This window comes from Anolis carolinensis, chromosome 1, assembly GCF_035594765.1.
Source record: "Anolis carolinensis isolate JA03-04 chromosome 1, rAnoCar3.1.pri, whole genome shotgun sequence".
Lineage (NCBI taxonomy): Eukaryota > Metazoa > Chordata > Lepidosauria > Squamata > Dactyloidae > Anolis > Anolis carolinensis.
The window spans coordinates 231768020-231790667 of NC_085841.1; the positions used below are offsets into that span (position 1 = coordinate 231768020).

Sequence of the window (22648 nt, forward strand, 5' to 3'; positions counted from 1 at the left end):
GATGGTGTTTCATCCCTACTTAAGGCTTTTATGCTTAATCACACCACCATACAAAATTCCATAAATCTTTGTAGAGCTTCACATGCAGTGATCCTTCTTTTCTCCTTCACTTACAGTTGGCTAACTCTTACTAACCTGAATGCAGAGCGCCACCATGAGTCATAATTTCCATCATTTGATGAAAACACCCACCCATAATTTCTCATTGAAGCTAGCCAGTAGCTAATTGCTTTGAAACATGGCTCCAAGTGGAATATTCAGTCTCTAACTTATTGGAGGAAATTAATATTTTAAATAGTCTCCAATGGACAATTTACTTGATTTACTTCCTTGAGCAATTTAAGCAAGAGTGTCCAAAGTACTGCTCTTGAGCCAGCTGTTGGCTAGAGACACTGCAGTGTAGTTTGGCAACCATCCATTTCTATAAATATGGGCTACAGATGGAATAGAGCCAATATGATTTTTTTTAAGTGGCCAAGATAATGTATCATTTGAGTTGCTGCTGAAAGTCTATTGCAACATCAAAATCTACTGCCAATGCCTACATCTCTTTGCATGGCCTCACTTAGATAGGCATACTAAACTGAGATCTTGTTTTCAGGAGACTCTAGATGCTGACTTGTTTAATCACCATTGCTCCTCTGTGCTCTTCCGTGATAAACAACCTGGAAGGCTTTGCTGATTTGATGTTAGTTTTCATGTCTACTTCCAATCACTGCAAAAATGAGCACCATGCCTTTTTAACCTCTGTTCTTCTTTATTACAGCTGAGGACACTGCTGACATGATGGAAGTTTTCATTGCCGATAATCATAATAGTAAAGGTGAACAGGAAAACAGTGAAGCCAAACCGTCACTGAAAGCCAGAGAAGTGAAGTCCTTGCCTGCAATTAAGTATGTTAATACCAGCAAGGTGCATGGTAAGTGTAGTGTGATTAGATAAGTGTCAAAGGTTTTATTCTCAGAGTTTGAAGCTGATGCACAAAGATGTCATCACTGTTCCATTAAATTAGTCTCCTGAGCAGCCAGTGCCTATAAATATAAACATAGAGCTTGGTCAACATGTATGAATCACTTTAAAAGAAAATATTCCCTTTACAGCTTAGGTCAGAATATTGAATATGATTGATATTAGAGAGGCCCGACAATGCTTATGTTTCTGAAAGCATGAGGTGAGATTTTTTTAAGGAGAGGCGCAAGGGACTATCTGCTATAGGTTAGCAGCTATGTCTAATCAGTGCTTATGGCTGATTTCCTTACTCATGAAATGAAAGGCAACTAAACTACTGTAGTTTAAGTTTTCCTATCGAGTACAGGTTGAGCATTCTTCATTTGGAGTTTTAAAATCCAAAATACTCCAAAATCCAAAATTTTCCACATGGCTGACTGAGATAGTGACAATTTTGATTTTTGATGATGTTCACAAATATGGTTTTAACCCAAAATTATTAAAATGCATTATATAAAAATACCTTCTGACTGTGTGTATATGAAGCATAAATTAATGTTTTGATATACCTGGGTCTCATCTCTGAGATATTTTATTATATACAGTAGATTCTCAGTTAAGTGGCAAACATGGGAATTGGTAGGTAAAGGTAAAGGTTTCCCCTGACGTTAAATCCAGTCATGTCTGACTCTGGGGGTTGGTGCTCATCTCCATTTCTAAGCCGAAGAGCCGGCATTGTCCGTAGACACCTCCAAGGTCATGTGGCCAGCATGACTGCATGGAGCGCCGTTACCTTCCCACCGGAGCGGTACCTATTTATCTAGTAACATTGGCATGTTTTCGAACTGCTAGGTTGGCAGGAGCTGGAGCTAACAGCGGCCACTCATGCCGTTCCTGGGATTTGAACCTGGGACCTTTCGGTCTCCTTAACGCACTTTGCCACTGGGCCAGATAAATTTAGTTGCTGGTTGCTTGAGAGTTCTTATTAAAATACATTTTACTAATACCATATTCCATATTATACCATAGCATAATGTCTGTATGGTCTTGATATTAAGATTTAAAAACAGCAATTAAAAGAAAATTAAGATAAAGACAAACTTAACTTAATGTAACACAGTTTTACTGTATTATAAAAACAGCTCTATTTAAAACATTATTTCTTCAAATTTTTTGGCAATTGCTTGGGTCCTGCTTTAACTGAGAGTCCACAGACCATATATACAAGTATGGGCACTCCCAAATTTGGGGGGTGGGAACTAAAATCCCAAACACTTCTAGTCCTAAGCATTTTGGATAAGGGATATTTAGCATATACTTGCCAGGCTACAATTTCTATGATTGTAGATGATTGCCCATGTTGAATGGAGCTGATGGGAATTGAAATCTAAAACATGTTTAGAGCACCAAGTTGGTCATGCATAGAACAGTATATTTTTCCCTATGCACAAACCAGTTCAGTATAGTTCAAGAGAAAAAACTCTATGTGTGCACTAGATTGTTGTCCATCCTTACTCATTGTTGCTGCTCTTGATCACCATTGGCATTGTGGTCTCTACTCAGTTTGGTTACCCTTGCTGCAGAAGTGCCAGCTTTTACAAGTGGCCTTCATATTTGTATATGCTGCTCCATGATAAATACATGTAACTCTTGCTGCTGCAAAGAGGGTTTCCTGCCATCCAGTGATGGCAGCAATGAGTGGATCAGTAGGGATAGGATTCTCCATTAATTTTCATCTTGAGGAAACCAGCAATAATTTTGACAATTTGTATTTCTATTAAGAAAAATATATTTTTGAAGTCCATTTGTAATTTAGCAAAGAGCATTTTCTGTACAGGAATATTATTCTCCCTTTAGAAAATAGTGTTTTTAATGTGAAACAGCACATGCAAACATTGCACAGAACAAGCGCCCAGTTTATCTCTGGATCTGCCTCTCTCCGTCATTATACTTCTTTTACTCCTGTCTGATGCCAGAGCTGAGCTTGAAAATATTACTTTTGTGGAGTACAGCTCTTCAGAATTTCCTGACCAACATGGGCAATGGCCATAACTACTTCCTGAGAGATTCTGGAAGCTTTGATTCTAAAGAGTAACTTTTCCAAGCTCGGATCCTGTTTTCATAAAGTAAACATGCACCATGGCGTTAAGTGTCCAGGAAGGGAGGAAACTATCAGATGAATGCAGGCTAAAAAGGGAAGGTTTCTTTCCCCACTGCTCTCTATCTGCTTCCTGCTCCACTGTTCTCTATTTGCTTCAAAGCACCCCTCCAGCAGATGTTCTGTAGAGAAGAAGGAACCATTGGGAGCTTCATTATGCTTGCCTGCAGTGAAATGTATAGTTTGCCCCCTTGACTAATACAGCTTCTCCACTTACATAACCTTTCCATAGCACTCAGAAATTACCATTTCTATTTCACCCCGATAAATGCCAAGCACCTTTGAATAATAAACTTTAAAACATGTAATTAGAGGGCTAATAAATCTTGTCTTAATGAGAAACAGCTGGTTTGATATGTTATGCCTTTAGGGTTTTCTTATGCTTGGCACACATTTTGGGACATCCAACATTAATTATATTTTAAAACAGTGAAAAGTAACAGAAAGCCTTGGCCAAAGCTCATATTTGCTCTCTGCGTAACTTTTTAATTAACTTCACAGCTGATAGTTTAATATTAAAGAAATAGCTCTTGGATACCGTTTTAGGTCATGTCGCAGTTCTGCCATCTATTACAAATTGTGCCAGCAGACCGTGTTTTCCTGGAGTTGTATGCATTGATCGAAAACCTCCAGATACTGGATACTTCTGTGGTCGATGTCCAACAAATTTCTCTGGAAATGGGCGGATTTGTACAAGAGCTTCTAGACCAGGTACTTTGCCTTAATTTGAGATATTAATGATTTGGAATGGTCAAGACAAACTTCTTAGCAGGAGATGAATATTTCCGCATATGTTAGCATTAGATATCCAATATATTCACCATATTTATCCAAGTATAATGCACCATTGATTGTAATGCACATCTCAATTTTGAAGTGTCACTGTGAAAAAACATTATTGAATTGAATGCCTATTGGGCATTCTGCTGTCCATCTTGGAATGGCCAACAGGCAAGAAGGAGCCATGCCCCGCTATCAGGCTGATGACATCCCAACTAAGGCATCATTCACAAGGCCTTCAAAACCAAGGGGGAGGTTTTGAAGGCCTTGTGAATGGGGCCAGATATATTACTAAAAAGGTTTAATTGTGAATTTAATAGTTTCCAAGAAGTTCTTCAGGCTAGAATATTGGATCAATCCAATATCATGATTGCTACATTTATTGTTACTTTCAGTAATATAAATAGACTCTGGCCAAAATCCTGCCTTCATGCAAGTTCAAGAAACACAAAAAGGATGGTGACATTTCACCCAGACATTTTTTTTTTTTTTGGAATATGGAGTGAAACAATTTGAATTTATAGGTGAGGCAATTTCTTGGGAACCTGGGAACCTCTTTAAAATTAAGGTCTCCAACTGGATTTGTTAAAAATATTTTAACAAAAGGCAATAATGTCTTAGATTTAACAGAAGACACATTTAACAGATTTTGGAGATGATAATAATTTTATTTCTTACCTGCCTCCCCTCATGGTTCGAGGAGGGTTACAACACTGCTAAAACATACAACCAAAACACATAATCATTAAAACACTCCATAGAATACACATATTAAAACATATTTCCATAAAATACATATTAAAATACATAAAACAAAAGTTAGACATAGAGTGGAAGTTTAACATTCATCATTAAAACTATCTGGGTAGGCCTGCCAGAAGAGATAGATCCTTGTATGTAATCCCTGTACCTTAATCCTATTAGATTTGTCCTTATCCTCTGGGGCAGCAGAGATCAAGGAGACTGTTGGCCTATGAATATTCTCTTTTTTTGCAATATATTGTTGATGGTGCTCTTTGGATGCATTTAAAATAAACATACAAAAAGAAAAAAATAAAGCCTGGAAATAGAAAACACAAATTCTTATGATGATCTCAAAGGTCATAACTCTGGGTGCATTGTTTTTCCTCAAGCATCATGAATTCATATTTAGTTCTTCAATAACACATTAAACATTCCTTACTGAAGATGTGAGGATGAAGTGGCCAGTTTCTTTCTTTTCGAAGGTATATGAAATATTCACTGTTGCAGTGCCATCCTCTGTCCTTGCTATCTGTTCTTACTGTTGCCATGCTATCACTATCCCAAGCTTGTACATCAGTAAATGAAGAAATAGAGGCAGTCTGTGTCAATGGCAAAGGGCAAGCAGTAATTAAACTGTACAAAGAGTCCCATAGCAGTGTATTGCATGTTCCCCTGTTGGGAGTTCTTAGGCGTCAATTGTTTTATTAATCTTTTAATTTTGATTATGAATGGAGTCCTGTGGTGTTGGAAGAAAGAATGACATGGAAGAAATTAAAAACATAACCTAAAAAAAGAGACCTAAAATATCCACCATTAATCAGCCTATCTGTTTTCTGCACTCAATGGCTGTTGAGGGGCAAACAAGATATATTCTCATTTTCTCCCATAGCTTGTACAAAATAACTTCTTAAACTGTTTTTCATTAAAATTGGTCCAAGACCCTATGCTGCTTAAGGTGAAGGAAGAATAACATTTGAATTTTGTCTTGATAAAGGCAATGAAACAGTCTTCTGCCATCTGGACTACCACCTACATGAATCCAGGTATTGACCAGTCTGATGCCAGATCCCATGGGATAGCCCATGAAGTGCCAGTTGGGCAGAACCCAGCATGGTCATGCAGATACCTGCCAACACCCTGCCCCCTAAATGATTTCAATGCCATATAACCATTGTTAACTCAATACTAGATCCACGAGCCATGCCAGTGTCCTCCACAAAGTAATGACAAATTGTAACACAATTCATCCGAAACATAAGATGGGAAAGTGGGACGAGGCTTGGAGAGAACTAGCTCTTCAGCTGTCCCATCACCTCTTTATATAACCAACCAGAGTGAAAACCTAACATTCAGGTCACTTTGGCCAAGATAGGGGAAGCCACTAGTCCAGTGGTTCTCAACCTGTGGGTCCCTAGATGTTTTTGGCCTTCAACTCCTAACAGCTGGTAAACTGGCTGGGATTTCTGGGAGTTGTAGGCCAAAAGACCTGGGGACCCTAGGTTGAGGAAACACTGCACTAGTCAATGAGAATTGAGCAGATTCAGTTTTATTATCTGGCAGCTCAACAGGAGCCAAAGCATGGTCCTTGGACCTGGAGCTGGAGGAGACCAATAGGAATAAAGCAGAACAAGGAGGTACCCTCTATGCCCCCACCACCACCACCACCATCACCACACACTGCAATCCCAGCCACCTGGTGAGTCAGGCATCACATTTTAGGGGACAAGTTTCATTTCATGCACAAATCTGTTCCCTGACAGAAAAGAACAGCCAGAATGTTGCATCAGCCAGAAGACTGTTGTTGCTGTCTCCCCCATCAGTATCTGATGGTTAATATGGTGACACAGCATGTTAAAGCGCTGAGCTGCTGAACTTGCGGACCAAAAGGTACCAGGTTCAAATCCCGGGAGCGGAATGAATGCCCGCTGTTATCCCCAGCTCCTGCCAAGCTAGCAGTTCGAAAACATGCCAATGTGAGTAGATCAATAGGTCCAGCGGGAAGGTAACGGCGCTCCATGCAGTCATGCTGGCCACATGACCTTGGAGGTGTCTACAGACAACGCCGGCTCTTCGGCTTAGAAATGGAGATGAGCACCAACCCCCAGAGTCGGTCACGACTGGACTTAATGTCAGGGGAAAACCTTTACCTTTACCTAATGCTAAGGGCATGCTTTCTATTCAATTATTTAGAATTTGGTTTAGGTTTTATGTAATTATTTAAATAAATTGCTTTCCTCCTTAATATATACAGTGGTCCCAAGGCCAATATCCATTGGGTGTAATTCCTGGAGCTCCAGTGGATACCAATATCAATGGATACTCAACTCCCATTATATACAACAGTGTGTAAAAATCTGCTCCTTATATAGAATGACAAATATCGCGGTTTGCATTTTGGCTTTAAAAAAATATTTCCAAGCTGTGAATCCAGAATTCAGGAATACAGAGGGCTGATTTTAATCATTCAGAAAACAAAAACAAAAAACCTATGAACAAACCTCTGAGGATGCTTGTCACATGGCCTGGAACATAGTCATATACCTCCAAAACTCACAACAACCCAGTGATTCTGGCCATAAAAGCCTTCAACAACACAAAAACAAAAAAGCAACATACATCCTCTTGCTACAATGAATTTCAGGATTAAGAGTATTTTGCCACATTAATTCACTGCATAAATGAAAAGGTTTGGCACATTTGAAAGGTCTGAGCTTCAGTAAAATCAACAGCTTCTGGAGCGCTTTCAGATATGAAACCTTTCTGATAATAATTTATCATAATAAATACAAAGATTTCAATAAACCACATGTAGTTCAATGTCTTGGAGGGATTTTACAGTGAACGTATTTCTGTTTAAGGGGAAAGAAATGATACTATTTCTCTTTCTAACATATTCTGCATCAAAAACAAAAAAGCACAAAACCCCACACAAGTAATTGAATGAAATACCTCTAGCATGATATAAATGTGATCATTTGAAATGGCAATTTGCATGACTTATTCTTCCATGGCAATAGATGAATACAGAATTGTTTTATTTATAGATATACATTGATATGTCTACTCCTTGCACAGCACTCAGGAGAGGAAACATCAGTTAGGGCCAATTATAACACACATTTCATAAAAAGACTTTTTTCCAAAAAAAATTCTCAAAACAAAGACAGTAGATTAAACAAAAAGATAGAAAGCCATACTTCCAATAAAGGAAGAGCAGGTTGAAATAAAAAGTTTTTAACATCTGTTGAGAAACAGCAAGCAATTACTTATTTATTACTTTTCTTTCCTACCCTCCAGCCAAAGCTCCCTAGATGATTCACAAAATAAAGTGTAATATCATACTATATAAGATATATTAAAAGTGTGCACACCTAAAAGGGTATAAAATAATAGGAAAAAAGGGGGAAATCAAACAAGAGAAGAGGTAGCTGAGGCTGGAACCATCTTGGTGTCTTATAAAGGAACATTGGGATTATGTCAACGGAAGTAATTTCTCAGATATTGTACAAGGAAATATTCAGGAACTCTTAAACTTCCCACCAAGTGCTACTGCAGGCCAATCCACTCAATCCAAAAGGCCACAGCTCTTATATTTATTTTGTCTATCTCCCTGATGAAATGTTTAACTGGCAAAATCTTACAGTCTGCTTCCATTAAACACAATATTAGCCATTGCCTTCTGGTATAACAGATTCCATTTTATGACCAACCCTGAAATAATGAGGCCAAACACATGAGATTGGATGAAATAAGGGCCACTTTATTCCACCAATTAACTATTCAAGATTAAAGTTCGGAAAACTTGCTAAGGGGAGAGAGCAACCTGGTCGACGTCTTAGCTGGGGTAGATCTCTACTTGAGGCAAAACCACCCCAGCCTTCCCTTGGGCAAAAACAACTGACCCCAAGGGCAATCCATTATTTTGGTATTTCTCACCCCAGGCAATCGTATTTTGCAAAGCAGACCTAGGGAATTCCTCCAACAAGTGTCATAAATATAGCAGCTGATTAGGACCTAAATCCAAACATACACGAGTACGCTAAGCAACATCAACAATCCAATGTCAGACATGCCAGATACAAGAATCCTCAGCAAACAACAGACTACTGAACTGTTGTTGAGCCAGGCATCATTAATTCTGTATCTTTGCATTTCATTTTTTTCTGCCCAAGTGTAGTATTTTACATTTGTCCTTGCTGAAATTTATTTTGTTAGTTTTGGCCTAGCTCACTAATCTGTAAGGTCATTTTTAATTTTGATCCTGTCCTCCGGAGTATTGGCTATCCCTTCTAATTTGGTGTCATCTACAAACTTGATAACCTTCATCCAAGTCATTAATAAAGATGTTGAACAGTACTGGGCCCAGGTCCAAACCCTGCAGCACTCCATTAGTCACTTCTTTCCAGGATGAAGTGGAACCATTCGTGAGCACCCTTTGGGTTCAGTCACTAAGCCATTACAGATCCACCTAATAGTAGCATTGCCTAGCCCACCTTGGACTAGTTTGTATGCAAGAAGGTTATGGGGAACCTTGTCAAAGCTTGCTCAGATGTGCTTGTTTCAGCTTCACCTACAGTGGCTTGCACAGACTGCTGTGAAGTGTTTGCTTCAATTGAGGGCAGTGGAGCCTCCGGTGGCCTAGGGGATAAAAGCCTTGTGACTTGAAGGTTGGGTTGCTGACCTGAAGGCTGCCAGCTTTGAATCCCACCCGGGGAGAGCGCGGATGAGCTCCCTCTATCAGCTCCAGCTCCATGTGGGGACATGAGAGAAGCCTCCCACAAGGATGGTAAAACATCAAAACATCCGGGCGTCCCCTGGGCAACGTCCTTGCAGACAGCCAATTCTCTCACTCCAAAAGCAACTCTGGTTGCTCCTGACACACACACAAAAAAAATCTTTAGCAGTAGCTGAAACAGGCATGACAGACTGCTGGGAGCCCCTGGCTTCCATTTCCTCTGCCCACTCTTCTAACAACTCCTCAGCCTCTCTATTTGAGCTGGCCACAACACTAACTCCCAGAATTTAAAAAGAGAGAGCCAGCCGCCATGTCCAGCAACATTTCACTCAAATAGTGCCAAGGTGTAACTCCAATTTTTGGTTTTCTCTCCCCCCCCCCCAAACTGCTAATAAAACCAATTAAAAGACACCACCCTGAGGCAGGAAAAAAACTCAAGAGGGAGTGGGTGGGATTACTACCTGACTTCAATAGGCAACCAGATGAAATTCATACTGCACTGTGACTGGAAGGGTGGGTTGAAAACAGCAAGAAAGCCAGAGGAGGGCATCCAGACCTTTAAACTCCCTACACACGTGACCTGCTTCAGTATGCATAAACACTAGGCAGTTTAATCCTAGTGCCTATCCAGGGAGGCCATCAAAGACAAGTGTGCAGTCTTGAGTGGAAATATTATGTTGTGATGACAGCAAGAGACCTTTTGACTTTCCTGATCAACTGAATCATCACTATGGTCAGGAGATCTGCTGTGATGCAGATCAAGCCAGAAACAGCACATTGAAAAGTCACCAGGGCCAGATAATATACTGCAGCTGATTAGAGTATATCCCATACAGGGCTTCAAACAGGGATGATCCTGAACAGGCATGGATACATACATCAGTGCATCTCAAGTGACTGGTTAAGAAAAAAAACCCCTGCATTTTCTGATGGCTATCTAGCCATGCATATGAAGTTCCTGGGTTCAGTTCTGATCCACAATCAGTGGAAACATGGCTTTTCTAGTGTGCATTTTAATAATTAACCACATGGCAGACCTCTCTTATAGATATACTGCTTTTCTGCACTTTATTTTTCTTCCTACCCCATCCTACCCCAAATTCTCCAATACAACTCTTCGACACTTTGTCCAGGCACTTTATTAAATGGTCTTGAAACTATGCACTTTTTGATGTGACCGCCCCCATTCTATCCATTAGTGTTGATGTTTGCTATTATTACTTTATCTTTGTATTTGGTTATTATGGTGTTATATTGTATTACTGTGTTTTAATGTGTTTTATTTTACTTGTTTGTTGTGTTGATAGTGTTTATTTAGTTATTTGTACATGTTTTAACTTGTATCTTGTTCTTGTTTTTGGGTTTGGCACCATGTTAGCTGCTCCGAGTCCCCTTGGAGAGATGAAAGCGGCATAGAAAAATAAAGTATTATTATTAATTATTTATTATACTATGGCCTCTGTTCCACTCTCAAACCAGTTCCTGGGGTGACTGTATAGGCACTCTGCAGTGGCACAGTTTGATTTAATCCACTTCCTAACTCGATTTTCATTTCTAAAACTGCCCATGGTGAGTTGAGAGGCAGTAAACAAACACATAAAATAAAATAAGTCAGGGTGTCAACATGCATTTACCGATCTTCAGTTTAAAGATGCTGCTTATCTAATTAGAAAAGATTTCATAGATTATATTTTGCATTTTACTTTGAAGAATTTTATACATATTGCATATCAATCTTATGCATTGTATTGTATTTTATGATTTATTATTTGCTTTCAAATTCTTTTCAAAATATTAGATCACGTGTGGGCAACATAAAGGGAGTGGGGCATTGGCCCTACATGGGATTTTGGATGGATGGTTGCACAAGCCAACACACCCAACTAATAATAATAATAATAATAATAATAATAATAATAATAATAATAATAATAATAATTTAAGTTCATTCAACTAGCAAACAATATCAGGAGTTCATGGTTTTTATTTGTATAATTATTGCTTCTGTTTCCAAGATCCAGAACAATTTGGTACTTTACGGACATTTTTATAGGCTTTTCTCTGTCTCCTTTTATGAGTCTTTTAACTTATTTTTTCACCAAGTTTTCTTTAATGATATGGTTTGACCATCTCCTCATTTTCATTTCATTTATCCAGCTAATGCACATTTGAAATTGGATCTGCAGTACTCTATGTGTGCATGTATGCTTGTGCATCTACACAAATTCATTCATGAGCAGAAGAGAGAGAGAAAGGGAAGAGACCATCTATTTCTCCCCATTGTTTTAAAGAACCTCTCTTTGGAATAGGGGGAGAAAGATGGTGAAAATAGAAAATTGAAGTGGGCAAAAAGTGTCATCAGGGCATCTGTTATGATCAAGATGCCAGAAGACTTGGGGGGGGGGGGGGAGAGAGAGAGAGGGAGAAGCAGTAGCAATGATCTCATTCAGTGCAATAATTAATAAAGAAGATTAGACCATGCATTTTAAAGAAAGAGTGTGTGGATGTGAAAAGGGAAAGAATAATTGAATATACTGGAGAAATGGTCAAAACAGGTTTTTTGAGTGTAGAGAAATCTTAACAAGAAGAATCTTGGGCCAACAAGAATATTCACAATTTGAAATTTATTCTGCACAAAATTATCAGAGAAAAAAAAATCTGTTTTGGAAACAGCATTTTCTGCATGGGAAATAATACTTTGATACTAAAATATTGATGTTTCTGTATCAACTTTTCTGTGATGGAAAGTGTTATAATTGGGATTTTTTCCTTGTAAAATTTTCAAAGGTTGACTTGCATAAAAACAACATTTTATATGCAGAAAGAAAGCTGCGTTTTCTGCACATGAATTAACTTATATTTCTGTGTTGACATATTTTGCTTTTATATTATTTCAAGTAACCATCCAGGAACCTCTGTGGATCACACATTCAGATTTTCCTTGGAGGGATCCAATATATAATAATACTAATATTAATTTTATTTCTTACCTGCCTCCCCTCATGGCTCAAGACAGGTTACAACATAGCTAAAAACACATAATCATTGTAAAATTCTATAAAATACACTTATTAAATGTATTTCTATAAAATACATATTAAAATACACAGAACAAAGACTGAAACAGAATACATGAGTTAAAAATATAAGTAGAATCATAGAATCATAGAATAGTAGAGTTGGAAGAGACCTCAGGGGCCATCCAGTCCAACCCCCTGCCAAGAAGCAGGAAAATCGCATTTAAAGCATCCCCAACATATGGCCATCCAGCCTCTGCTTAAAAGCCTTAAAAGTGACATTAACTATAGCCTGATTCAGACAGCTTTTTGAAGACATCCTTCCATATTATCCAGGCATAACCAGGATAGACCACAGACAAAAATAAAAAATAAAAGAAGCTATCTTGCATGTGTGGTTCAGTTTCTCAGTCCTCAGCCTCTCACAACAGATGAATCCAACAGGCTACTACAAAGAGGATAGATAGTACAATGAAAGACATCAGAATCTGCTAAGGAACCATTTGACATTTCTTTCCTTTAGGATAAATCTGAGCAATGCGATGTTTTGTTTAGTTGCAAAAACCAGAAGGCATACAGGAAAGCAAAGAGACTGTAAGATGTGTCAGTGTATTGTGTTAAACATTTAATGGTAGTTTGGCAAAATCTTTGAATGTAATGGTGTGCTGTGAAAATGATTCTGGGCCCAGGGAACAAGTAATAGCTTTTTGCTTCTGGGATGCAAAATAAATCCAATAGCATCCCACAGATTATACTGGAACAGCTGCCAAGAGTCATCCTCCCTCCCAGGGAAAAAGAACATTTCTTAAATAATTTATCTTGCCTAGGCAGTAGCCACTAAAATCTAGATACTTCAGAGTTAGTGGGGAGGGGAGTTTGAAATACTACAGGGAGGTTTTCTATGGAGTATAGATATAACACCCAAAGGAAGACATGATGGGAAGAATATTTTAGATAATTTAAAAGATAAATGATTTCCAGTGTTGCTGATCCATACATCCCATCAATCTAGAAAATGTTAAGCACTCCAAATCAGGTTGATAAATTTAGCAAGCGATATAGCTCAGCAACAGAAGGCGTATGAATCCCAGGCTATAAAACCACAAGGGGAAGGCCTATGTTTAAGGCCATGAATAATATTTACATTCAATCACAACATCTACTGTAGATTACATCCTTTTCCTAACAAGCTCCTGCTATGTATTTCCACACCCCACCCATTTCAGGAATGGTCCCAGCTTCCTAGCCTTGAATAGGTATGGCAGAAATCCAAATTCTGGTCATCAAACTTTGGGGAAATCACCTTGATGAATATAACTGTCAGAGAAATTATAGTCAGATTATAGCAATTAAATCCTTCAATCTTAAATTATTACATTATTGTGCAACTAATATTTTTAAAATACTGCATCAAGAGAGGAGGCTCTTCACCATTGTGACAATGAATGCTAGTTTGGGATCCAGCCCATAAGACAAGGCTTACAAGATTGTCTCCAGCTTCATGTGCCATATACTGTATTACTCATCCAAGCTTTACTGTGCCATGATTGTCCCATTTCACTTGTTAAAAGAATGCTCATTATGTGTAGGAAAGAGGAGAAGAGATTTATAGCCACAATCATGTCCACCTGCTAGCTGATTATAGAACTTTCCTTTAATGGTACTACTACTACAGATATGGGACAATGTTGATTGATTAGATGTCTTACATTTTAGCTTCACAGAAACCCAAGATGACATTGGTCAATAGCCAATGGTAGTGGATTGTGAGAGTTGTAGTTCTCAAAACTGAACAGCCTTAAATGTTTCCTTTGCCTCTGCTTCAACAAAGGGAGGGAAGAAAACAATTTGGTTATGAGATCATGACTTGGCATTTTATTTGGTTTTAATCTGTTTAATTGATCGATATGTGTTTTAATTGTTCATGTTTAGATTGTTGATATGTTGTTGAGATGTATTTTAATGTTTGTAAACCGCCTTGAGTCCCCTCTGTGGTGGAGAAAGGCAGGATAGAAATGGGGTAAATAAATAAATAAGAAAATAGAGCATAAAAATTTATATTCATATGCATAGAAATATTAATTATTTTGGACCAAATATGATTGAATTTCCCAACAATCTCATGCCTCATCCCACCACTCAACATTTTACAGATAAAAACTGTGTGACCAAACAAGATCAGAGTGTGGTCGAGATGGCAAAAAGGTACTAATAAGGAAAAACATAAGATAGGAGACAGTGTAGCAGCTTGCTGGAAAAAGCAGAATTAACAGCCTTTTCTCGTATCTAGCATTCTGAGTTGAATGCAAATTATATTTGTCTTTGAACTCAGCAGCAACCAAAATAACCTTTGAGTAAAGGGGAAAAGTGGGATAGAGAGAAAGAAACTGGGATATTTTAAGAGCAAGTGAAAAAGTGGGATGACAGGGAATTAATCAGAATTATCCCTGCTAAATATGGAGAATTGGAGAGTATGGTTCTTAGAAAGTGAAACTATGTAATCCTAAAGAACTTTGAATCAGTGGGTGGGGAAAACCTAATGAAAGGGTTGTATTTAACAGGATTCAACAAAAACAGACTTGAGGCTGTATTTGTCAGAAATAGAAATTAACCCTTTGTCACCTTGCATTAGAGCACTGAGGTTGCCTACAATAACTGTTGAGAAACAAGCAAATTTTGCACTGCTACTTTATAGGGTACATGGAACTTTGAGAGATAGTATATATTCTGGTTACAGTATATGTTGTGTTGTTGCTTTTCAATTTAGCATTGATGTAAACTTGAAAACTCTTTAAAGCAGTGGTTCTCAACTTATGGGTCCCCAGGTGTTTTGGCCTACAGTTTACCAGCTGTTAGGATTTTTGGCAGTTGAAGGCCAAAATGTCTGGGGACCCACAGGTTGGGAACCACTGTTTCAAATCATTTTGTTCATTCACAATTGGTTCAATAAAGCCCAAAGATGTCATATCTGGGCATCATGCATTATTTTGCTTTTCCACCTATCCTTTACTCTTTGCTGGTTCTCTTCTGCTTAATATTTTAATGTTATGCATTTTAGCAGTAAGGGCCAGTGCTTTGTGTGCATTTGTATACCTTTGCATTCATCAGTCATCATCACTATAATCACAGGTTGCCCTTACATTATAGCCAAGTGATACCAAATTAAAAATTAATCAGTTAATTAAATCAGTAGTGTAGGAAACTTACATAAGTAGCATCTCATGCTTCAAAAGAAAATGCAGATAAATATTAATCAGCTGAAAAGGTCAACCTCTTCTATGTGCTGAAGTTAAGGCACAGGATCATGAATATATAAACTTCAAAGCTGTGAGGGGCTTTGATATTCAATTCTATTTGTCATATTCCAGGCATCATTCCTTTTGGTAAGCATACAATTTTAAAATAATCAGAAGCAATGTTACTATTGACTTTATCGCACCAGCCTGTTGTTTCAGCATTTTGAGCAAGCAGAAACCAAAGTCTTTCATACTTTGATGCAATTGTGCATGCTGGTACCATGTTCATGTGAATTCTCATGATCAGCCTTTTAAACAGCATCATTTCCTATCCATCTTTTTCCTATTCCCCTCACATGTCTTGGGGTTTTTTCTATTCTGCCATAACTATGTAATCATGCAGTTTTGGTATTCTTGCAAGATGAAATTCCTTGGCTGCAGCAAAAGGTGATTACTTCACTGGGGAAACAACAGAACAACCGTGATTTAATTCCTTGATGGGTTTTTCCCACCCATGAAAAGAGACAATACAATCACAAATTAAGCACAATGCAACTACAGAACAGCCATGATGGTGTGTGGTTAAAAAACAAAAACAAAAACAGGCACGTTTATCCTGCTCTAATTGCATTTTAGCAGCCTCATGTGATAAAGTCACGTGTCTGGTGAGATCATGGGAGAACAAGCCTATGGCTTTTTTTTTCTGTGTCAGGAGTGACTTGGGAAACTGCAAGCCACTTCTGGTGTGAGAGAATTGGCTGTCTGCAATGATATTGCCCAGGGGCACCCAGGTGTCTTGATGTTTTTACCATCCTTGTGGGAGGTTTCTCTCATGTCCCCACATGGAGCTGACAGAGGGAGCTCTTCTGTGCTTTCTCCAGGTTGGATTCGAATTGGCAACTTCAGGTCAGCAACCCAACCTTCAAGTCATCAGTCCTGCCTGCACAAGGGTTTAACCCACTGTGCCACTGGGGGTTCCTAAGCCTATGATTATCTATTCCTAACTAGTCATCTGCATCACAAGTAGTTGTTTTGTAGCAACTGTGTCATACATGGGAGAATGTTTATTCCACCAGGCAAGGAAAACTTAGGGAGGGCAAGAAGACTCAGGAACCTGTTGCAACTGTGCCAACAGGTTGTTCCCTTCCCTCCTCTCTCAAAAAGCAGACTTAAATGAGGGCTTCTCCAGATATGGCAAATATTCCAGGAGGTTGAAGTAGATTGTATTAATTGTTGCAACAGTTCTCAAGTTTCTTAAAAACGCCCAAACAATGCTCCTGTTGTCCCGAACTATTATCTGCTATCTCTAGTGTCACTGTAACATATAGCTATTTTCTTTGTGTGGGTTTCTCTTTAATTCTAAGACACTTCAAAACAAACTAGAGCAATTCCTTTCTGCCTTCTCTTTTTATTGTCTTAAAAAGAGTTATAGTGCTGTAACACAGGTGAAATGATTTTTTTTTTTTTTGCACTCTTAACTCCAATTTTTAAACGATTTCAAAGAGGAAAGAATTTTCACTTCAAACTACTGGACCACCCCAGAAAGCTATAACCTATTTTGTTTAAAAAAAATGGCAAGGGCAAATCTGAGAAATTGCTATAAACAACTCTCTACAACAGTGGTTCTCAACTTGGGGTCCCCAGATGTTTTTGGCCTTCAATTCCCAGAAATCCTAACATCTGGTAAACTAACTGGGAGTTGTAGACCAAAAACATCTGGGAACCTCAGGTTGAGAACCACTGCTCTACAAAAGAATAGAATGAGTGGACATAGAAGCAGCAGCAACCAGTAAACCGAAGTCAGTGTATCTCAAGAACACATGCGTTTTTAGTCTAGACAAGAAGAACCTTGAAAATAACAGCTTAGTACAGGCCCATGGCTTAATTTGTGGACAGATAACTGGGAGGCTAGATCAGGGGCAAGCAGTACCAGGACCCAGGTAGAAGCAAATAATAGACTTGCCAGTGTTAGCAGAAGTTTGCAGCTATGATACTTGGAAATCAAGAAGAAGAATTATATATAGTTAACAGTAGCTTCTTCTGTGCCCCCCTGTTGTTGCCAGAGTGGGAGGTACATAAAGAGCCAGGATAATATAGTAGTTTGGGGATTGTACCAAGATACTGGGAGACCAGTGTTCAAAGCTAACTCAACCATGGAAACCCACTGGTCAAGTCATAGTCTCTGAGCTTTAGAGGAAAGTAAGGGAAAACCCCTTGTGTACAAATTCTGCTAAGAAACCCCCATGATAGCTTCACTTTAGGGTCACTGTAAGTCAGAAATGACTTGAAGGCACAGAACAATAGGCATACATAAGTATGTGTCTGTTTGTGAGAGAGAGAATGAGTTGAGCGAATGTACATGTGTATCTACAACAATAAAACAACTTAATCAGGTTGAATTGGAATTGTAAAAATTATGCAGATATGCCTTTTAAGAAATCTCTCAGTGGAGGCATTTAAATACACTCATACGATATTAAAAGACCTTCATTATTACTTTTGAAACAATTGCAATTTAGAAAATGCCTTGGATTTTCATCACCCATAAAGTAGCTGTCAGTTCTTTGTATTTATAGCTAGAAACAATGTGGTTGTAATTTTAGGCCATTTGCAATGTGAATTAAATGAAAGACAAAATTTATTCAGAAAATATTTACACTTGAGTCATTTTCCCCTTTGAGGAAATGTCATGGATATTCTTTTGAAGAAAAAACACAATTTCTTCTCCAATCTCTTTTTATATTTCTTAATACCCATGGGTATCTCAGAGAAACAGATTGGATCTCTGTAGATGTAGCTCATCCATATCTGTCAGTATCACACTGTTTTAGCCAGAAGGAAGATTCTGACAGTCCAGGAAACATCAGATAAGAATGGCAATTTTATTAATTTCTCTGTCTTACGTGGGAGTATTTGAAGGAGACCATACTGAAATCCTTTAATAAAACACTACTCAAATGATACTTTGAGAGAAACAGCTCTCCAAATAGGAAAGTTGTGGAAAGATCCACTTGCTCCACTCACACAAAAATATTTGTCCCATATCACTAAGATCATATGAATTGATAAGAGCAATGCCTGGATTTACTGGTTTGAGGGAAAAGCTTTTCCCAGGCATTATCTACAGGACCTTTGGGACTAAAGGCTTTAATAATAAACAATTAACTCAAAAGTGACTCCAAAAAAAAGAAGTAAGGAAAGATTTTAAAAACATTTTATCAAGTAAACAGAAAAAGATAGGAATAGAAACCCAACAAGTTTTTTAAAAAAAAGCAATTATTGACCAATCTAAGGAAGCTATGAGTGGTGCATCTAAAGGGCCTTTAGACTTAGGACCTTATCACATTGGTCTTGGGCTCCATCCTATGACACTTCCAGAACAGAGCCCATCATATGACACAGGGCTACTTCCAGTGGAGCTCCGTTCTACAAGAATCCTAGAATGGAGTCCTGAGAACATGGAAGGTTTCCCGTGTTCTCAATCAGTACGCCGAAGAAAGTGACAGGAAGCCGGGTATCAATGGTTTCCCCTATGCGATGAGGTAGCAGGCGATGCTAGATTTGCCACACTGCTCCATGGATTCACCCACTGTTCTCCAATTGAGGATCACAATGTGATGAAGTCCTAACACATGTACAAGGATTTTCTTACCCTCTGACATGGCAAAAGCCCAAATAAGGGAGGGAAGCAGGTTCTTGATGATGAGGACTTTGGGTTGGAGATTTCGTTTGTTCTTGCATCTGTGGAATTGGGGAGGAGGGGTCTTTCTCTTTTCTGTGATCTTTCTAGAACCTCTCTCCTCTGAGAACTTTGCTTTTGCTTTGCCCCTATGGAAATCACTTTCCTGGGAGTTCTCTTTGCTTCTTTGGTACCTCTGTGTAGAGCTCTCTTCTTTGGGATATTTCTCTATACTGTAAGTTCTTCCTCTTTCATTTACCCTTCTGCCAGGAGCCCCTGGTGGCACATTGGTTTAAACCCTTGTGCAGGCAGGGCTGGTGACTTGAAGGTTGGGTGGCTCACCTGATGGTTGCCGATTCAAATCCAATCTGGGGAGAGCACGGATGAGCTACCTCTAAAAGCTCCAGCTCCATGTAGGAACATGAGAGAAGCCTCCCACAAGGATGGTAAAAACACCAAAATATCTGGGCGCCCCCTGGGCAATATCCTTGCAGACAGCCAATTCTCTCACACCAGAATCGACTTGCAGTTTCTCAAGTCACTTTCGACATGGAAAAAATCCCTTCTGCCTATATTGAAGCTGCTTTTAACTTGGGGGAGTGAACACAATGCCTCTAAGTGGGGCAAAACATGGTCTTAATGTTGTCCTATGGGAAGTTCAAAAGAAAAGACTCCATGTGCCAAGTGATGAGTAGAAGAAAAAAGGCAGATTTGAATGTGATGTCACCCAGCAGTGATGTCTTCTAATGACTCTGAGATGGTTCTGTAATTAAAACTATTTTTCACGTGGGATAAAGTATAAGCACAGATAAATATAGATGTCCCAGTCTCAACCGGTTTCACAAGATCTCCCATTTCTCAGGAGTAAACAAGATATTTAAATATTGATTGCTTTTCTGAATGTGACAATGAGAACCTTTCCTTGTCTCAGCAGGATGGGGTTTTATAGAAAAATTCCAATTTGTACTTATAAAATTACATTTGTCTTCTTCCAAGTTGGAAGGGATCCAGGAGAAAACTTCCCCCCCCTACCTGACCTATTGTACAGGATATGGCAGGAACCATCTCTCTGCTTAAAAGCCTGCTTGTAAATCATATTTGTAAAGCATAGATCTTGACATCTCCCCACCACATGGTATAAGCTATTATCATTATAATATATCATGATAAACAACACCTGAAAATTAAGGTATTTTCTTATAGGATCTGATAAGCAGACTGGTATGATCTGTTCAATTTTAATCTTGCAATTCTCATTATGAGCAGGATAATTATTTGGCAAGTTAAGTTAAACACAATGGGAAAGAAGGGCAAATTCATAAGAGATCTCCCAGTAGCTGACTAACTAATTGAATTCTACCTGGAATGCTGAGAAATACCTTGGATTTCTGGCTTGACTGTCACTCAACTGGGCAGGACTGCAGTCTACCTGGCCATTGTATAAATGAAGCCAAGCTGATCACCTCTGCTCATTTTCTGGCTAGCTTTTGAAAGGCTGCTTACTCCTGCCATGGTATCTCCTAGCTATTGGTGATTATTAGTCTGATCAGACCAATGGCCAAGTGAGTGGCCTCCTATTTTTTCTAGCTTGACTTTGTCCCTATTGGTTCTTCCTTATTGAAATAGAAGTCTTGTTTATCTTCCCAGGCTCCACCATGAAGCCTTTGCTGAGCATCTCCATCTCCTTACATCCTATCTCTATGGGTTCAAGAACCAGGCTTTGTGGGAAGGGAAAGGGCAAGTTGGAAAAATAGTAATGCCCTCCTATGTTTATGTATCTTTGTTGTGCTAGATATTGAAAAAGGACAGAAAAGGAATTTGAATCCTTCTTAGTTTAGTACAACTTTTTCAGTTACTTTAAAAGACCCAGTACTCAATGGAACTGCACAAAGATGAGCAAATATAATCTGACCTGTTCCCTTCTTGCCATAATATTTATAATCCCACTGGCATGTGTATTGAGTGTTTCAGTAAGTAATACTGGGTATCCCTCCTTTACCATAAACTCCCAAACATTTTTCCTATGCTGAAAGAATATTGAACAATTAAGGGACTCCCATGAGTAGATTAGAAGTAGAGAATATGAAAGGAGAAAGGGAAACGCATATTGCATGACATCTAACCCACCCATTTCATAGTAGTTGGAGATTTTGATAATCTGTAGAGTTTGTAACCTACAATGCCCATGAGGAGTATAACACATCCATATGTGCTGAGGAACCTAGAAGACGTATTGTATCAAACATAGTTTGCTTTTGTTGGCTTCAAAGGACTGATCACCGGTCAATCACAAATTATACAAGACTTGTTGATGAATTTTTTTTTAAAATGACAAAAATTCCACAAAAGCTAGGCAATAATCTTGGGCAGCCTGATTTAGAATTTCAGTGCAAGAGATGTTAAAAAGTGTGATTTAGATACTTATCTATGCATTTAATGGACCCTAGCTCACATCATAAATGCATGGAAAATGTTCCCACACACATCTACAAAATATAGATATTGAAATGAAGGTGTTGAGTGTGTATTCGTATTAAAAAGCAGTTTATTTTAGACTTGGACATAGGTGGGAGCAAAGATTTTTATGTTTCTACATTTTTATTAATTTTGCTCTCCAAGATGTACAGTTCTTCCTTATATATATATATGTGTGTGTGTGTGTGTGTGTGTGTGTGTGTGTGTGTGTGTGAATGAATGATACATTTACCCCGCCCTTCTCCACCAAGCAGACTCAAGGCGGCTTACAACAGATAAACCATACAATGCAAAGGTTTAAAACATAGTTAGAATCACAATTACATTGACTCCTGACCACCTCCCTTTTCTGGTCCCCATAATGATGTACAGATGATTGACCCTTTAAAACTTGTTAAACTTGTTAAAACTCAACCTAATCCTGACACATTCCATCCCTGGTCTTGCCTACGTGCATCTTAGAAAGGGCCCAAATGGAGATAAGGATATTTTCACTGTAAGGAATTTCCTCTTCTCCTAAAATTGCCTCAAAACTTTCAAGCTGTAATTAAGTGAATGCAGAAGACAAAGAAATAAAATATTTGCATAAGGAAAAATGTCAACTTTGTTGCCTAATGGATAGGAAGGTAGGAATAAAATGATTTTCTTTCTAGTTAATATTAAATTTTGTTTGGTTTTTGCAAATTGGCTAATGAAAAAGAGCTAATTGAGTCCCCAAAGCACCCTCCAAATAATTACATATAGGTAATTTTAACTTCAGTGAAAACTTCAGTTGAATGGACATTCTAGGATAAGACTATATTTGAAATAAATGGAGTCTTGACAGTTTATCATCACTGTTCTGTAACACTTCCTTGTGGAGTGTTTAAATAACTA

The 22648-nt window shown here is 38.4% G+C and overlaps 1 protein-coding gene across 1 annotated transcript in view; it reads left to right on the forward strand.

Moving 5' to 3' along the window:
• The window catches only part of LOC103279158 (von Willebrand factor D and EGF domain-containing protein), a 368122-nt gene that overhangs the window by 235071 nt on the left and 110403 nt on the right, over positions 1-22648 (forward strand). Inside the window, exons 20-21 of the mRNA XM_062966717.1 lie at positions 767-919; positions 3653-3817. Of these exons, the coding sequence (XP_062822787.1) occupies positions 767-919; positions 3653-3817 (318 nt within the window). The remainder of the gene's footprint in view (positions 1-766; positions 920-3652; positions 3818-22648) is intronic.